Source organism: Hippoglossus stenolepis, chromosome 24 (genome assembly GCF_022539355.2).
Source record: "Hippoglossus stenolepis isolate QCI-W04-F060 chromosome 24, HSTE1.2, whole genome shotgun sequence".
NCBI classification, from domain to species: Eukaryota; Metazoa; Chordata; class Actinopteri; order Pleuronectiformes; family Pleuronectidae; genus Hippoglossus; species Hippoglossus stenolepis.
In genome coordinates, this window is record NC_061506.1 from 5,331,318 (window position 1) to 5,348,660 (window position 17,343).

General features: G+C 44.8%; 1 protein-coding gene across 10 annotated transcripts in view; it reads right to left on the minus strand.

Moving 5' to 3' along the window:
- LOC118103381 (guanine nucleotide exchange factor DBS) overlaps positions 1-17,343 on the minus strand; it is a 40,972-nt gene that overhangs the window by 2,613 nt on the left and 21,016 nt on the right. For 4 of the 10 annotated variants that reach the window (XM_047339182.1, XM_047339177.1, XM_047339183.1 and 1 more), the window contains 29 exons: positions 17,094-17,177; positions 15,823-15,937; positions 13,837-13,927; positions 8,387-8,500; positions 7,988-8,104; positions 7,733-7,882; positions 7,506-7,630; positions 7,278-7,392; positions 7,064-7,183; positions 6,547-6,738; positions 6,272-6,463; positions 6,021-6,174; positions 5,866-5,918; positions 5,666-5,742; positions 5,452-5,518; positions 5,244-5,359; positions 5,041-5,110; positions 4,651-4,929; positions 4,429-4,554; positions 4,102-4,323; positions 3,922-4,014; positions 3,575-3,653; positions 3,394-3,466; positions 3,106-3,212; positions 2,773-2,865; positions 2,385-2,459; positions 471-580; positions 240-352; positions 42-145 (listed from right to left, as the gene is read on the minus strand). In XM_047339182.1, the coding sequence (XP_047195138.1) occupies positions 42-145; positions 240-352; positions 471-580; positions 2,385-2,459; positions 2,773-2,865; positions 3,106-3,212; positions 3,394-3,466; positions 3,575-3,653; positions 3,922-4,014; positions 4,102-4,323; positions 4,429-4,554; positions 4,651-4,929; positions 5,041-5,110; positions 5,244-5,359; positions 5,452-5,518; positions 5,666-5,742; positions 5,866-5,918; positions 6,021-6,174; positions 6,272-6,463; positions 6,547-6,738; positions 7,064-7,183; positions 7,278-7,392; positions 7,506-7,630; positions 7,733-7,882; positions 7,988-8,104; positions 8,387-8,500; positions 13,837-13,927; positions 15,823-15,937; positions 17,094-17,177 (3,426 nt within the window). Of the gene's footprint in view, positions 1-41; positions 146-239; positions 353-470; positions 581-1,268; positions 1,417-2,384; positions 2,460-2,772; positions 2,866-3,105; positions 3,213-3,393; positions 3,467-3,574; positions 3,654-3,921; positions 4,015-4,101; positions 4,324-4,428; positions 4,555-4,650; positions 4,930-5,040; positions 5,111-5,243; positions 5,360-5,451; positions 5,519-5,665; positions 5,743-5,865; positions 5,919-6,020; positions 6,175-6,271; positions 6,464-6,546; positions 6,739-7,063; positions 7,184-7,277; positions 7,393-7,505; positions 7,631-7,732; positions 7,883-7,987; positions 8,105-8,386; positions 8,501-13,836; positions 13,928-14,625; positions 14,931-15,822; positions 15,938-17,093; positions 17,178-17,343 lie in introns of those variants that run through there. The other 6 variants (XM_047339185.1, XM_035150258.2, XM_047339178.1 and 3 more) reach the window with 6 other exon arrangements.

Here is a 17,343-nt window from a genome sequence, read left to right on the forward strand (position 1 = left end):
GGAACAATGTTGAGGTGTGTGCACGGTGGGCATGAGGATACCTGAGCTGCTGAGCGACTGCGACGACTTGGACTCTGTGATGAGGCTGAGGAGGTTTGCCGCCGCCACCCAGCCCTCCTTGCTGCTGCGAAGGTTCCTCACAAACCTGCAGAGAGTCACACAAACCGTAACGTTACCTGGTGACGTCAATATCCGTTATGTAGCAGCAACACACGTGAGACAAAAAAGAAGAAATTCACCACTGTCCATCCTCTCCCTCTCTGATTAGCTGCACCATGTCTCCACTCTTGACAGACAGCTCCTGAGGTCCCGCCTTCTCGCAATCTGCTACCACCGTGTACTTTCCTGGGGCCTGAAGGGGTCAAAGGTCACAGAGGTGAGTGGGGGTTGAAAGGTGGCGAACGTCATCAACAGGCATCCCGATCATTTATCATATATACGTTTCTAAATGTTTTGGGTTTCAGGCTCACCAGCTTCTTTCCTCCGTCATCCTCGGGGTCCGAGTTCATGGGGTCCTCGCTGCTGGAGTAGCCGTCGTTCTCCTCCGAGGCGTCCACCGAGAGAGACGTCTTGCTCCAGCCTGCAGAAAAGGAGGGAGAGGGTGGCGAAATGAGTCGGGTGTGGGGGAAAGTACATGGCATCAGGTGAATCTGTATTCACACACAATCCCACCCTCTTTCCACGCGGCGTTAAAATGCTTCCTCACAAATTTTTCATCAAAAACAGCTCTACAGAAAGTGGCTGCTTCTCAAGTGGATAGTTTGTTGTTGGGAAATTAGTAAGACTTAATGGTATTATGCTCTTATTCAGGTTTACAATTTTTACCAGGAGCAAACAGAACACCACTTGGAAAGAGAGCCACAGCCCCACATACATCCATCTCCCGGTGAGGAGCACAAATCAAACCAAAGGCACGTCAGCCCAAACCCTCCTAAATCACAGAGGAGATCAACAGAGTGAGATCCTGGTGAATCACATCGACAAAAATAAAGTGTGATCATAGGAAAAAGGTTTGATTCATTTCTTCAATGCCAGTGATGAAAATTTTTTGGGGAGCACCGTGCACGTGTTTCCTAAATCTCCTTATCCTCCACGCCACCATAACACCCAATGGTAGAAGAAGACTGAGTGATTGATTGGAGGTAGAGAAAGCGTCATTGAGCCGGAGTTGAGATTTAAAATCTTTTGTTTTTCACGTAAAAGGGAGATTAGACAATAAGCCTCAAATCACGACTAAATGAGTGAGTGGACATTTTGCTGCACTTTACCTCTCGTTAAAAATCAATCACAACACCACAGCAAACCCCCACAGTGGCCCGGTCCCTCAGAGCGGCTCTGTACCTTGCCGCTTGCTCTGTAACAGACTAGAGGTACTCATCCATTTGACTCTGCTCAGAGTGACATGGGCGGCCGGCTCTGGACGGAGGGGAAGAGACAGCCGGGATAAATCGGTGAGTAAGAGCAGGGAATCGTACGGTAAAGACGTTTTTTTTTTTTTAAAGAGCAGGAGAAAAACTACAGGTGGGATCAGACGCTAAGGATTCTTCTCTCTGACGGGGAGATAAGGTTAGTAAAACACATTCAGACAAGCTGGTCAGTTAGTACATCAACCACGAGGAAGATGATGATTATGACCTGTGGATGAAGATGAAAATGTCATCATGCAAATGTTAACTGCACAGTTCAGAGAGAAAATATAAACGACAGAGTATTTGCATGTTTTGTATAAACTTGCACAAACAGGATGCTGAATAATAAATAATGAAATGTAATGGCGTTTAAGATATTTTAATACCATTTAAAGCAACTCTATGCAACTTTTACTGAGCAACAGCGCCCTCTACAGCCACAGGGCTCCTCTATTATTGTCCAATCATGCAGGCATTAATGGAAATGCATCTTTCACTAGTGTATGGCAAACAAAAGAATGCAAAACAGTACATAACAAGAAAAAATACACGTAAAAAATACTGTATAGAATAAAATACTATATTGAAATTAAGTAAAAGTTGACCTGTGGCAATTAAAACTACAAATAATGCGTGCTGTGTGCCTGTTCAGTTCAATGAGTCCCCCTTTGTTTTTAATGGAGCTGCAAATTGTAGTGGGAATAAAAAGTTCTTCCAGGACGTGCAGATGCTCTGTATGAACATTTTTTTCTCTCCACACAAACACGTGATGGTGAATTTAAGATGATCGATGGAGGAAAAGCTTGTATTGGTGTTGGACGCCATAGAATCCAGTGACAGCTTCTACACGGGTGAAATCTACATCATAAAAAACACAGCACTGAAGTCCATTCTCACAACGATATGAGGGATGGGAAGATAATGAACGATGGCCCTCTAGAATGAGACATCCGCTACCGTGGGACAGAAATATACCTTTGAACCCAAACGGCGTGGGGTCGCTCTTGACCAGGTGGCGTTTGGTGCCGTGTTCGGGGCTCAGGGCCGAGCCTGGCCACACGGGAAGAAAGAAAGCGAAGAGGGGGAACAAGAGGAAGAGAAAAAGTGAGGAAGAAGAAGAAGAAGAAGAATTTGACAGAATTCTCTATAGATTTAATCTCGTAATATTACATTATTTATTTCTCTAATATGACCCTCATACTCCATAGTAATAAATAACCTAACTGTTTATTGTGAGGTGTGAATTTTACATGAGGAGAGATGTATGCCACCTTTAAAAAGTAATTAATCTTAATATCAATTTAATCAATTTAATGAAGTATTGTGTCCCTGTTTCAAAGACCTCCAGTGTTGCCTCTGTTACCTTTTGGACTCTTGAGATTGCTGAAGCCCTGTAAAGTAAAACGCTTTTTAGCCACCAAGGACCTGTCAGTGGTCGGACTGGTCACCGGTTCATCTGGAAGTGATGGTTTTGAAATGGGGGAGAGAGGAGAGAGTGGCAATCACGAAAAGATAAGAAGTGGCCCCCAAGAGGTAGAGAGACAAAGAGAAGGACCGTGAAGATGATGGCGATGAAGAAAAGAGTACAGGTTAGTGAAGCTTAGATAAAACTGTCTGAGCACTTCAGCCTTAGTTGATGAAGAGGTTTTTTTTGTGTGTCTGTGCATGAGGATTCGGCATTATTTAAAACACTCACCTTTGTGTTTGGGTGAGGAAGAGGAGTTTGCATCGGAGGTCGGGCTCGGCTCGGCTTTCTTCTCATCCTGCTTCTTCTGGTTCTTCTGACCACTGCTACGGAACGGGCTGGAGAAGACGAGAACAAAATGTTATCATGATAAATAAAGGCATACGTGTGTGTGTGTGTGTGTGTGTGTGTGTGTGTGTGTGTGTGTGTGTGTGTGTGTGTGTGTGTGTGTGTGTGTGTGTGTGTGTGTGTGTGTGTGTGTGTGTGTGTGTGTGTGTGTGTGTGTGCAGTGACACCAACCTGAGTGAGATGGAGCTGCTGCTGCTGGTGGGACTCATAGAAACAGAGTCTAAGTTCTTCGGTTGTCTGGCGTCTGAAACATAGAACAGTTTACTGCAGTTTCCAAAGGGCGTGCTGTGCATAAGAAAAGCAAGCACAGCTGTATTTGTGTGTGTGTGTGCGTGTGTGTGTGTACGTGTACCTCTGCACGCTTTGAGTTGCTGGGTCAGAACTTTGCAGATCTCGTTCACCCACGAAGTTTTAATCTCTGGCGTTGGAGCCTGAATAAGACAAGGAATGACAATGACAAGGTTCACTCTTACCTCGGCCAAGGAGGTCGTCTTGTCACCCCTGTCTGTTTGTTTGTGTGCAGGATTACGCAAAAACTACCCAATGGATTTCCAAGAAACTTATACTGCAAGATAGATGTTTTTTGACATCTACAATGTCATTAATTTGTTAATATTTCATGCTGGAAAGACCCACAAGTAAAACAGTGAGCAACTTGTGAGCAATTTGGTGCAGATCCAAATAAAAGCGACCTCTCACCTGCACAATAAAAACCTCGTCTCTGGAGTTGCACCAAACTTCAAACTTCTTGTTATCTCCTTTAGCGTTCTCCGTTATTCCCACGGCACTCATCTGAGAGAGGAAAGGACGGAGAGACGTTTAGCAAAGAATATTTCACTGCAAATATTTAACCTCCAAATCTGAGCAGTGCGAGCGTACGCTGAGTGAGTGTTTGAAGCTGTAGGACGGCGCTTTCTCGTAGCCCTCGCCGTTCTCCTCCCTCCGCTTGCAGAAGAGCAGGGCCTTCTCGTGCAGGAACAGGTGCCGCTGCATGGGCTTGAAGCGGGCCAGGTCCTTGACCTTGGCGTGGCCTTTTTTGTGCTCCGTCCACACGCTGAAGGAGCCTTGCATGAGCAGACGGCCCAGCTCCGAGAGGTTACCCTGAGAGAGGGAAAACACGGACAGGGATTTAGGTGGCGTTTATTCTCAAGCTGGAGTTTTCTAAAAAAAAATCTAAATTAAAAAGAAAAGAGAAATCTCTCCAACCTCGTATCCTGTGATAGCGATGAGGTGCATGGAATCATTCACAGCTTTCAGGATCCCCAGAATAGAGGAGAGCGCCTTCTGTAGGTCATCACAGCCATCACAGCCTTTACTGTACTTCAACAACTCCTGCGATCACAAAGCGGAGAACAAAGCAAGTTATTTCCCTGCTTCACGTCAACACAAATACTGCAGATACATCCACAGCACCTGATCAAATCTCACCTTCAGTAGTAGCTGGTACTTGGTGATTCTCTGGACAGGTTTAAGGAGGTAGGAGTCCAAACCAAGTTTATGTGCCAGCTTCTTCTGGCACTCCTGATTCACAAAAAACACAAACCAATTAAAATAATAATAAGAGTTAATTGTTGTCGTGGAGCCGCAGCAAAGATGAGAGGCGGGGGGGCCGACCTGGAAGAAGGCACAGTCGGAGCACTGTCTCCACAAGCTCTCGGAGCGAGGCTTGTTCTGGCAGTAGGCCTCGTAGATCTGCAGGTCCGTCATCTGTGCACAGAGAGGAAAACAGCCATCAATAAAAAGCTCTGTGCAAGGTCTGTTATCTGGGGATTTAACATTGCCTTATAAAGATTTGTATTAATTGGTACTTTATCTCACCCGTTCTAAAAAGCAGCGGCCCACCAGCTCTGGAAAGTCAGTGTACGCTTCCAGTTCCTTTAGAAATGTCCTGGGGAAATTAAGAAATAGATATAACGTTAAGATCAAGACTTTTTAAGACAATAATTAATTAAATTTAAGACCTATGTCAACACTAACAGATACTTCTGCATAATTGAAGATATGATATTTTCCTCGCTAACCTCTTGTGGAACTGGTAGATTTCAAACATGTTCCCAAACAGGACGTCCTTCTTGTTGAGCAGCGTGCTGGGGATGAGGGGAGCCATGGCGGGGTTGTCCATCTCTGCTGCGTAGCCCTGCAGTTTTAATATCACATACATGTGTCATGTCGGCAAATCCACAAAACCTTTAGTAGTAGTGTGCACAGGAACACGCAGGACTGACTCACCTCCAGCACACACAGCAGCTCCTCCACGTACGCTCTCTCCGTCTCCAGCAGCTCGTTCATCACGTGACTGGAACACAAACGCAAAACCATTAGCATCAATGCAACTACATATTTTACACCTTTAAAGTTGTACTGCAAAAATCTAACAGCATCTCTGTCCTTTAACTGTTTCCTTATCTATGACTCTTTTTATCCGTGACCTTTGACCCCTTACCGCCGAAGCACTGCCAGGTTTTCTTCTTCCTCTGAGAGAGAAGCGTGTCTGGTGCCATTAAGAAGAGGAGACTCCACCTGGAGTTATAGAATAAGATCACACACATTCAGCCGTATGAAACCATATTTTTATATATTATAATCTTTTAACATATATTCAGACAATATGAGCAAATTATTGAATATTCTTTGTACATGAACCTTTTTGCAGATGGCATTATCTGCGGAGTATCTCCTCTCTTTTCTCTGTTGATCTGCAAGGAGAAAAAAGTAAGAAAGTCTTATTCATCCCCATACATCACTGATATATGTTGCACTCTTTCTTTCATTTTATCCATTCATCAATCCAGGCTTACTGGGCGAGGAGTGCGGCGACTTGACTTCGGGTCTCGGTGCCACTGGCTGGACCGGTCGGGTCTGTTTGGCGGCGAGTTTCTTCAAACTGATGCGTCTCTTCTCGAACATCTCCTGCACAGAGCCCTGCTTCTGGAAAACTCTCTCTACCTGGTCCTGAAGGAAATTGCACACAAGCGGAGATGAACGTCAGGTGAACTTGAACCTCAGTGGGAAACACCATGATGGTTAAAGAAAGCCTCTCTCAACTGACCTTGAGCTGAGTGGTGAGCACCGATTCATACTGGCAGCAGATGGCGCTGCGGTCGGCGAGGGTGTGCAGCGGCAACGTTTCCAGGTACCGCTCCAGTTCTTGCAGAGCCGCTTCAGCGCCGTCCTGAGACTGACAGCGGTCAACGGGCTGGTTGGCCAATAGGAAGATGCCCTCCTCACACCACTGTGACGCCTGATGGGAACAGTGTTGTTGAAAGTGGTGAATTTCAACATTTGCATGGTGCTGAGGAAAAACTCCCTGTTCCACACCCCTACCTTCTCCAATGAGTGGTGCATCTCCATCGCCCTGAGCAGCAGGTTCTTCTTGCACCTCAGGGTGGCGCTGATCTCGTCGCACACCTCCCTTAGCTCACTGCACTTCGGCCTGATGGAGTCCTCGGCGTAGTGCGAGTTTTCTATCAGCCTGTCACCCTCGCAGGCCAGGGACAGGGCGCGGTCCAGGACGTCCTGAAGAAACACACATTGAAATGTCAGAAAATAATTCCAAACATTCAGCAGCAGTGGAGGCAACACCGCCCTCTTGTGGAGCGTTTATGAGTTGATGCTGGATATAGTGGGACACCTACATTAAACAAATCTTTAGGTTTTTAATCTAAGTGCACAAACAGGTGCTCTTTCCGCATCTTTGTATTTCTTCCCGGTTCACATCCCAGCGGGGGGGGGATGGAGCAGGTCGGGACATTTATTATGTCATTCGCCATATGGCTTCAAGGATGCATCAAAGGTGAAAGTGTTGGGATTGTGTGTGTTTGTGTGTGTGTCTATGTCTTACACAGGCCTTGTCCTCGTGCCCGGCGAGCTCTCGGAGGACGTGCTCGCCGTGGGCGGGGCTGACGCTGACCTCGGAGAAACCCGACAGCCTTTCTGAGGTCACATCAAGCTGAGCGCGCACCTAGAAACACACACACACACACATACTCCGTTAACCTTGTGAAGGATCGGCCGTTGGTGCGGCTGGGCGGCAACTACATTTCCAATAAACTCACTTCACGGAAGTGCTGTTCAAAATGGCGCAGCTGCAAACACTGTTCCAGCTTGGTGCGGTGGCGCTCCCAGAAATCGTCGAATGCTGTCTCGGTCTCGTCCAGCTGACCCAGGAGTCTGAGAGGGAGGAAGGAGGGATGAAAAAAGGGGAGGAAAGGAAGAGGGGAGGAGATTTATTAATTTGTTCAACTTATTAATCCATTTTTGCATCAGTTCATCCCTTCCTCTACCTCTGCACAGTCTCCAAATTCTCCAGCTCATCATGGGTCATGCTGTATTCGGGGTCTGTCTGTAGAGGCTCGTTGATGCAGTCCAACAGGCGTCCACCTTGAGACAGCGCCACCTGCAGGTCCTCCTGGAATTAGAACAACATTTTTCTTTAGTTGTGACTAGATCAATTTGAAAAACCTTGAGTTTAGGCTTAAAAAGACATAAGGGACAGAAAAGCATCTCCGACCTTCATTGTGTCCTTCTTCAGTGTGTGTGTGTGCAGCAGGTTGGTGGTGGCCTTGGCGTCGTTTGGTAATTCTGTCTCCGCGAGCTCAGTGCCGAACGCCTGCAGAGTCTGAGCCGTGGTCTTCACCATGAGGGCAAAGGCCTCGATTGCCTACGGAGGATTTGAAAATGTACACAAAGCTCTCGCTTGCAGTTTGAGCGCCTAAAAGGTGGGAATACGTGGAGGGAATGTGTGTGTTTGTGTGTGTGTACGTACAGTGCGGTGAGAGATCCAGCTCTCGTGGTGGTACTCCTGCGTGCCTCCCAGCTCTGTGGTGAGTTGTCCTGGGTCGATATAAGCATGGAGTTCAGTCACCGAACTCAGCATCACCACCTGATAAAAACATATACTCAATAAATACACAATGAAAAAGTACACATAAAATACAAAAAGGAAAGAAACTCATACAAGTTCTTTACAGAAATGAAAATATGTTTCTAGTTTGTTGTCGTTCTGGGCTATTCAGGATCCTGCAGCTCCACAGGGAGCTACAGTGACCTAGATAATGCATCCAGTGAGTCACAGAAATACATTCATTATGTAGGATGAGATTTAGCTCGAGACACATGCAAATGTGAGGAAACGTGTGAAAAAAAAAATGGTTAGGGCCGGCACCTTCATTTTGAACTCGTCCCTGTTGAACTTGAACAGGAAGTCTGACAGAGTCCGCTGCAACAAAGTAGTGGGACGCAACACCAGAACCAAGTGCAAGTTCCCTGGAAATGAGCCCTGAGAGAGAAAACAGCAGCTGTTACCATTTGGAGATTTCAGGTTTGGAGGAAATAAAGTGTAGAGGATAATGATCAGTGATCTGTATCAATTGGTATTTTGATATTTTACACCTCAGCTCTTTTTACAGTGCATTTGATGCCATTTTGAATTATCTGAATGAAAATAAGATGTATGAACTGTAAATAAAGGGGACGTTTTGTCTTAATAGTACAAAGCTGCACTGAGCTCATCTGTGCAGCCACCATCCCTCTGCAGCCACCCTGCACTGGCCATGACGGGATTCTTCCAGGATTTAATATCCACTAAATCTCCAACGTTCCATCAGACTCCCCCGTCACACCTTCCATCTCGTGATGTTATTAGTCCCGGGACTTTTGGAGCAGCCACAGCGTTAGCTCCTACACCTCTAACAGGTTAAAGCGCGGAATTGCCTTTACACAGACAACAGCCACAGGAGGCCACTCAGCTGAAAGCCCATATTGGTTATGGCTTTCCTCTAAAACCCTGGGTGAATTGCTCCACCCTATTAGGCATCATAAATCAATGGAAGGTGACACATACATGCGTTCCTATGGGCACATACGCACACACAGGGCCCGAGGCGAGCTCAGGAAATCGTCAGCAGTGCCGTAAATAAAGTCTGACTAGAGTCGTGACAGGAAAACTGAAAATATTCGGGAAATTTGAAGCTGGGAGAAAATGCATGCAGTGAGGTTTTATTTTTAATCCCCTTGCTTTGAGCATGTTGTTGTATTTAAGGTGCTTTCTTATGTTCATATGCATTTTACCTGGATGTTCTGCAGAGCTATGCTTGCTGCTGCTGCGAGTGCAAACAACCAATCGACTGGCAATGACACTAAAGTTATTCTGAGGAACATTTGAATGCATCGAGACATTGAATCTGTGGAAGCAGTGTTCAAACTGGGGTCTGCAATCTCAAAATGGAGCCACCCAGTGACGTCCTCCGTCATCTCAAAGTGGACGTTCATCACAACCGCAAATTACATCCCATAAAAAGCAGACACCGCCAAGTGTGCCATGATAAAGTGATGCGCGCGGCTCTAATTCAGTCTACAAGGAGACCCGCAAACACACACACACATACAAAAACACACACATTCATCATAGTCATGAAATGCCTGCTGGTGGTTGCCACGGAAACCATTTCTCCTTGGAAAACGCATGGAGCGAGATGGAGCGAGAGAGAGAGTGCATGATTGAATAGTGGGGAGAGGCAATGCGGAGAGAGACTGTGTGTGTGTGTGTGTGTGTGTGTGTGAGAGACAAAAATACATAACAGAAAGAGCAAAGCGGAGCTGGGGCATCACTGACGCTTTTTACAAGACTCCTCCACACAAACAGACATAAGCGACTGTCACTCTTATCCTCTCACACACACACACACACACACACACACACACACACACACACACACACACACACACACACACACACACACACACACACACACACACACACACACACACACACACAGCTGTGATGAAACACTCATGGTTCCGCTCCAGTTTCCACCCAAACTGACGGCTGACGGTATATTTTAAACAACTCAACATGCTCATGTGCACTACAGTACTTGCTGCTCTAATTGTAGCAAATCTGTGGATATTGAACAATATGAAAGAATAAATAAATCCAGCTAGTGCACGTGTTTGTATATGACAAGCAATTATACATAGATTTCTTTTATTGACTATACAAAACCCAGCATACAATATATGTGTAACTGGAATCAAATTTAATTCAATAAACCCTTTGAGGTCTCAGCTTAATTTGTAAATCTGCATTAACATGACAATGCACACACACTGCTCAGTGCATCCCCCCCTAACAGATGATTACAGACATGCTACTGTGCTGGGAACTCACTTCTACCTCAAATTGATGCTCACGTGCACACACTCCCTTCTCGAAGATAAAAAAGAATGCATTAATACATGATAAGGATTTAGAATTTCATTTTCTGTTGACCGGGCTGATTTATGTGCGTTTGGCGAGGAGGCAGGGAGGGGAAGGCTCTCCACTCGTGTCCTCTAATGACATCCACGCTGGCCCCGTGGGAGTTGGGTACAGCCACGGTGTTAAACCACCTCCCTCCACATGTACAAACCCCCATTTCTCTTGGAAATATGGCAACGGTCCCAAATTATAACAAAGAGATTACTTTTAAATCTCTGCTGCACCACAACAGCTTTTTATGGCTGTTAAAATGTATTTGTCTTGTTTGCACCGGCTGATAGAACCGTCTGCATCTCCCCCCTGCAGCAAAACCCCTGTATTATGCCTGAGTGACTGCATATTTATTACCCTAAATCACACAAGATGAGCTGCTGCACACATGGAGGCCTCCACATCATCATTTCACCGCAATGAATGTGGTTTACGCTAATTAATTTCTGGTATAGAGGTGGATCAACAGTAAGATTTTTAACTGTTGATTTAATTCTTCAAGTCACTGATAAAGGTCATACATTACTACAATAGCCATTCATAGTAATTGTAATTTATGGTAAGTGTGGAAATATTGTAAACAAATATATAGCGACCACCCATTTGAGGTCAAAGGTCAACATTGCCGTCATTTACCGCCACTGTACAGGCAACCAAAACCTACAACCACCAGATTTACATGAGAATAACTGTCTACCCCTCTTTTATATTTTTACTATTTCTTCTCCTCTCGGGCCAGGGAACAAACGAACGGCAGCGGTCGACCTTGAAACCGCCTCGGACATCTCACGGGAAAGACTGACGACCTTCACTTTCCAGCAAGACGACACGTCATTGGCTGGTGGACAAAGCAGAGCCGGGCGCGCACAAGGACATGCAGGAGAACAGCCACAGGGGGATTGAAGTGAGGGGGACCGATGAGGAGAGACGCTCCTCTCGCCATCTGCTCTCCATGCCTTCAGGTTAAGTTATAATTCACAAACGCCGACTTGGATTTAAGAGGCTTTCCTCACCTGAATCTGCAGATTTAGATGGAGAGACAGTGTCTTGAATTGACTGTACACCGATTCAAATTCAGTTTTCTTTTTTTGATGTTGTCTGTCTGTAATATTTCTGCCTCTAACTGGTCAGCAGGTTAGTATTTAATGTGCTGATTTGCTTTACAGCCTGAAATAAGAAGCTGCAGAGTTATTTCCAATCCTATCAACAGTCAGGAACACAAAAGAAGAACAGATGAGTGAAGAGAGGGATGGAAGATGAAGAAGAAGAGGGGAGGCGGAGAGAGGTGATCAGCAGGAGAGTAGCAGGGAGGAGAGGAGATCCTGCAGAGCGGCTTCTGCTACCACGCTGATAACCTCCCCTCGAACTACCTCTATGAATCACGGGTATGATAGAGTGTGAGACTCTTTTAATCTTTTCTTCTTCACCTATTTTTAATCTTCCCTTTGCTCTTGTAACAACAGGCAACAACAAAATGTGTCAGAGAAGCTTTACATGTTTTCTATCAAACATACATACATACTCCGACAGACGGAGACCAAAAACTAAAAGACAAAACTTTATGTCCAAGGTGAAATATCAAAGTTTCTGCAACTTTCGCTCAAAATAAATATAAAAAAACATCAGGAATTTTGTTTGGTGTATGTTGAGGTTGTGTTTTCATATATCTTGGTTTGTGTTCTATTCAAACGTCCATGTGCTTTAACACTAATTAACGGCAGAGAGGCAACAACTGCTGGTCCCTGATTGGTCCGTGATGCCTGGTAGGGCAGTGTCTTGAGTGTGCAGATGTTGTGCAGGTGAAATTATTGTCACCGTGCCGACAGCTTCTTAGAAAACACCACCGAAAAGCCATTAGGCCTCTTTGTAATCAGTGTCCAATTACCATACATTAGCATATATCTGCATATGTGCTAAAACTGTGTAGTACAGGAGGAGCGTCGTAACAACAGATGTGGCGAGGAGTCAGCCACGTGTTGGCAGAGCTGGTTAATCATGAATCACAGCTGGAGCACGAGGAAGAAAACGTCAAAATAAAGGTCTTTGTATGAGAGAAACCCACATGTCGACCACATATTGACCGTATGTGCCCTGTCTCTTGCCCATTGTCAGCTGGGATTGGCACCAGCTCCCTGCTGCAGCAACCAAGGATATATGGTATAGATGATGGATGGATGGATGGATGCATGGATGGATAGAATGATGGATGGATGGATGGAGGGATGGATAAAGCACAGAATGTTTCTTAGCCTTCATTTGATTCCCTTTTCTAGTCTTTGGATGTTGTTAACAAGTTTGACTTGTAGAATTTTTACCTAAAATACATCACGCAACTGTAACACAGCTGTCGAGACAGTGTTAGTTTCTGGAAACCTCCCCTTTTCATATCATTATATAATATTTTATATTAAATGCAACCATTCTTCATAAAAAATTCTAAAAACGACGAGACCTGTGTTATATGTTGTTGACTTGTGTACTTACGTTATCCAAAATGTTTTCAACAATGTTCAAATCCAGAAAAATGCGCAATTGTATTTAAAAAGTATTAAAGGTGAAGGGATGTTTCATTTTGGTTAGGGTTAGGGTTAACCCTTTTATTTGCGTCACATCCGCCTCGGCAAAGGAAAAACAAACTGCTAACCAGTTAACCAGTCAAATGTTTTATCATTGGATTATAGATTATGAGTATTCCTAATCTGTGAACATCATTTGTGTCTGAGTTGCATCGATGGAAACAACAACTCCCATGATCCCACGCTGCTTCACGACGTCATCAAACTAGGTCTTTTGCTATTGTTTTGATTGAGAAGTCACATACTGTACGTTTAAGGGCCTCAACTTCTCTGGTCAAATTTTTCAGGCTGAGAATCAAAAAAGAAAACACACAAAGCTTGAACTTTCTATTTCTGCATCTCCCTGCAGACAGACAGACAGACACACAGACACACAGACACACAGACACAGACACACAGACACACACACACAGCACCCACCAGCCACTCCACTATAAGATGCTATTTATATAACCTCCATCCGGCCTCCTTCCAACACCCAGTAAGAAAACATACTTTTGTCGAATTGCCAGTACATGAAACACACACATAATGTTTAGTTTGTGCAAGCCAGCAAACACACACCAAAGACAACAACATCCATTACTCTAAGTGGTGACAAACCAAATTACACACACACGTACAGCTGACACCAGCAACTCCACCCGCACATCCACGGTCCAACAAACATTAAACACATGTAGAGTAATGCACACTCGACAAAACAGCTATTTGTAGTCATCATGAGCAAATGATGCACCATCCAGTGTTCGGCTATAAGGAGAGTTGCTCTGGCACAAACACACTTACAGCGATGCGGAGCAGGGTAGCCCTGACGGCGGCCCATCGGTCCAGTCGTCTGTCGATGACCAGGATGAAACCCACTCCCGATGCGGCAACGCTGCAGGAGAGAGACACACACGCTGTTGTCAGAAGGGAAATCACTTTTTCTGGGTGTCTGAAAGTGTGCGTACGTTTATGGAGCAGTAATTTCCCACTGTCCTTCCATTTGCAGGGAACAGCTTCCATAACTGTCTGCAGGTTGGATCAATACACATATATATATAACAATATATGAAAAAAATGTAATATTCCAGGATTACAAACTGATGCTGGGAAAGGTGAAAGCCTGTTTATCTGTAATCATCATTTGTCATCAGCGATGATGATGAGAGGCCCTTGAGATTACCATGGCAACCTTGCCTCTGCAGTAATGTGTGTGTTGCCACATATTCCACAGGCGGTGCAATGTGTAGCAACCTCATTAAGCTAATGTGTGCGTGTGTGTGTCAGTGCGTGCATGTGTGTGCATGTGAGGATGCAGCAATGCCAAAGAACATATACCCTGACACCACACACAGGCAAAAAGGGATGGAGGTTGAAGCACAACACACACACACACACACACACACACACACACACACACACACACACACACACACACACACACACACACACACACACACACACACACACACACACACACACACACACACACACACACACAAATACTGCTGACTTGGTCCATCTGGTTGTCCCTGTTTGCCAATTTTCATCATCACACATACACATATAGAGCAAATGAACGCACTACGCTACCCAGTGAACGCTGCGACAGCAAATCCTCAGTCCATCTCTATACAGGAAAAAAATATTCAATTCCCATGAATCAAGACGGTTGAGTTGCTATTCCAGGATGAGAAAAAAATATGAAAAATCCTTAATATTCCATTGTTATCATCCACCAATAATCCAATCCTCCTTAATTTGTTCGTGTTCCGCTGCTGTCAGTGTTCAGTTCCTGTATCCATCATCTGTGTGCAGCCTGCAGATGGAGAGCGGTGACCGTTCACATCCTTAAAGAGCATCTCCCTCCTCCTTGTCCTTCTCCCTCGGCTGCTCCGCCACCCTCCTCCACCACCCTCTTCCCCACCCTCGGCCAATTAAAGCCCAGCTCTGCATCTTGCTGTTCCCATCGCGGCCAATCAGCGCTCAGGGTGCAGCCGATTGGCAGCTCGGTGCACATAGCTCGTGGGGGAGAAAGGGAGGGGGATTCAGGGAGAGGGGTATGAAAGGTGATGAGCCACAGAAAAATATATATAGAAAGAGAAGCCGCCATGACACACATATACAGGTACAAACGTGTATGTACATATATAGATGAATGCATCTCCATCCTTTCTCCTCCTTTTTTATAAACATGTACGTGCATGCAAGTGTGTGTGTGTGCACCATGGCAGTGCAGCATTCAGCCATAAAGGTGCAGGAAGGAGAGGAGGGGAGGGAGGTAAGAGGGAGGAGGGACAGATGGAGGGAGGCGAGAATAAAGGCAGAGAGAGGAGGAGTAATAAAGACAAAAAGAAGAAAGGAGGTGGGATTATGATTTAATTTGAATCTGATTAGCAAAACAAACCGCACTACGTTTCACCCCAACCCCACACCAGCACCAGGGATATTATGGTAGTTTATTTTGGAAAATGCTTAAAATAAATATGTAAAAGCAAATTTTATTCACATTAACATCTTCAATAAAAGAGCCTTAGGGTGATTGTTCCTCCCTGTATCTCATTGTGTTAACCTTTTTATTCCCATTCTTCGTCTTTCATTCTGAAAAATGTATTATTTTATTATTTTCCTTGGCTCTTCCCTTTTGGAATTGTGCTGACATCTGCTGGCTGCACATGGTACTGCTACTCCAATTTATTAGGCCAGACACCCTCCATAGATTTTCTGCTGTCAAACCAAATGCAGTTGTAGATAACTGAGTGTGTGTTTGTGTGTGTGTGTGGTGCTGACCTGGGGACGCTGGTGAGGTAGCGGAGGACGCTTTGGAGCTCCTCCTCCTCCAGCTCGCTGAACTCGGGGAACTCTGGGAAGACCATGATAGGGCGGCCGTTTATCCCGCGGCCCCCTGGAGACACAGGAGAGGCAGAAAGGTCAGGGTGACATCCAGGCAGGGACGACCTCAGCTCTAAGACATGTTAGTGACTTCCTTTTGATTAATTTTACATAAATATATGACTGCTGGATGGAAAACACTGACTGGTCATATTTTTAGCTATAATTTTAAATTTCTATTCTAATATTGCTTAAATTCAAAAGTGTCAGCAGTTCTCAAAAAATAAGGAATTAGACGAAAAGCTACGTAGACTCGTAAGAAATTATAAAACAGATTCTAAAATATGTCTGGAAAACTGGATCAAATCCACGGAGCAAAAACTTTATACAAAAGATGAAAATATAAAAATGGCCTCTCACAAACACACACACACGCGCTTGGCCTTCTCCCTCTCTCACTGCATGGGTCAAGTTGCAATGCAAATCGTCCCAGTGATAAATTATTCACATGCCGTCACTGGGCAGCCGTTTTCGTCATGGTAACCCTACGCAGGTCCAAGTGTGAGCGTTTCACTGCGCAGACGTTTGTTGCTCTGTGTGTATTTCTATATGAGATGTGTGTGTGTGTACGTGCACCCTATCTGAGTCCACTCTTAACTTTAAAGAAAAACCTTTCGAGCTACAATCCTGAGGGAAGGGCCTAAAATATCCTTCAATTTAAATACACAGATGGCATTTTTTAAACTTCGTGACTAATGTATTCCTCCCAAATCACATAGAAACGGTTCAGTGGTGCAGAAGAGTCTTTAAAGACGCCTCTTTAAAGTCTGCAGACCGAGCTGAAGTGGAGCTATTTCTGGAATCTGGGTGACAAACGTGCGTTCGCGTGAACCCGCTGTCATAGATGCTCCTTTAATCTCGCGCTTTGACAAAGGAGAAAAACATGTGACGAGCACCGACTTCGTGAGTAGAGGGATGAGGCTGCACAAAAACAAAGACATTTAGCCGAGATTATCTTTAAAAATATCGACAGTATAACAGAGATTTAGTCACAAAAATGAGCTTGGACCCCAGAATGTTTTTATTTTAGATTACCTTACTCAAATGTGTTTTTGTGCCGACATCCCAATTCGCCAATCTAATCTAAACAGTGAATGAGGTGATATAAGGAATGAGTCCCACACCGCCCAGCGTGCACGACGCTCAGGAGAGAACGACATCAAACCAACCTGGCAGGATGGCAAACTGTTTCTGGAGTTCAGATCCGATTTCTGCGGCACACAGAGGACCATCTTCCCCATGCATGATGTCATCTGGAGAGAAAGAGACGGAGAAAAAGACGTAGATTTGTTAGATTCCAATGTGTTGATATCTGACAGTTATATGATATATATATATATTTTCAAAATAAAAACCCATCTTCTCAGGCTGGCGTTAATGTATTTATATTCATATGTATATGTGTTTAATCATTTTAAT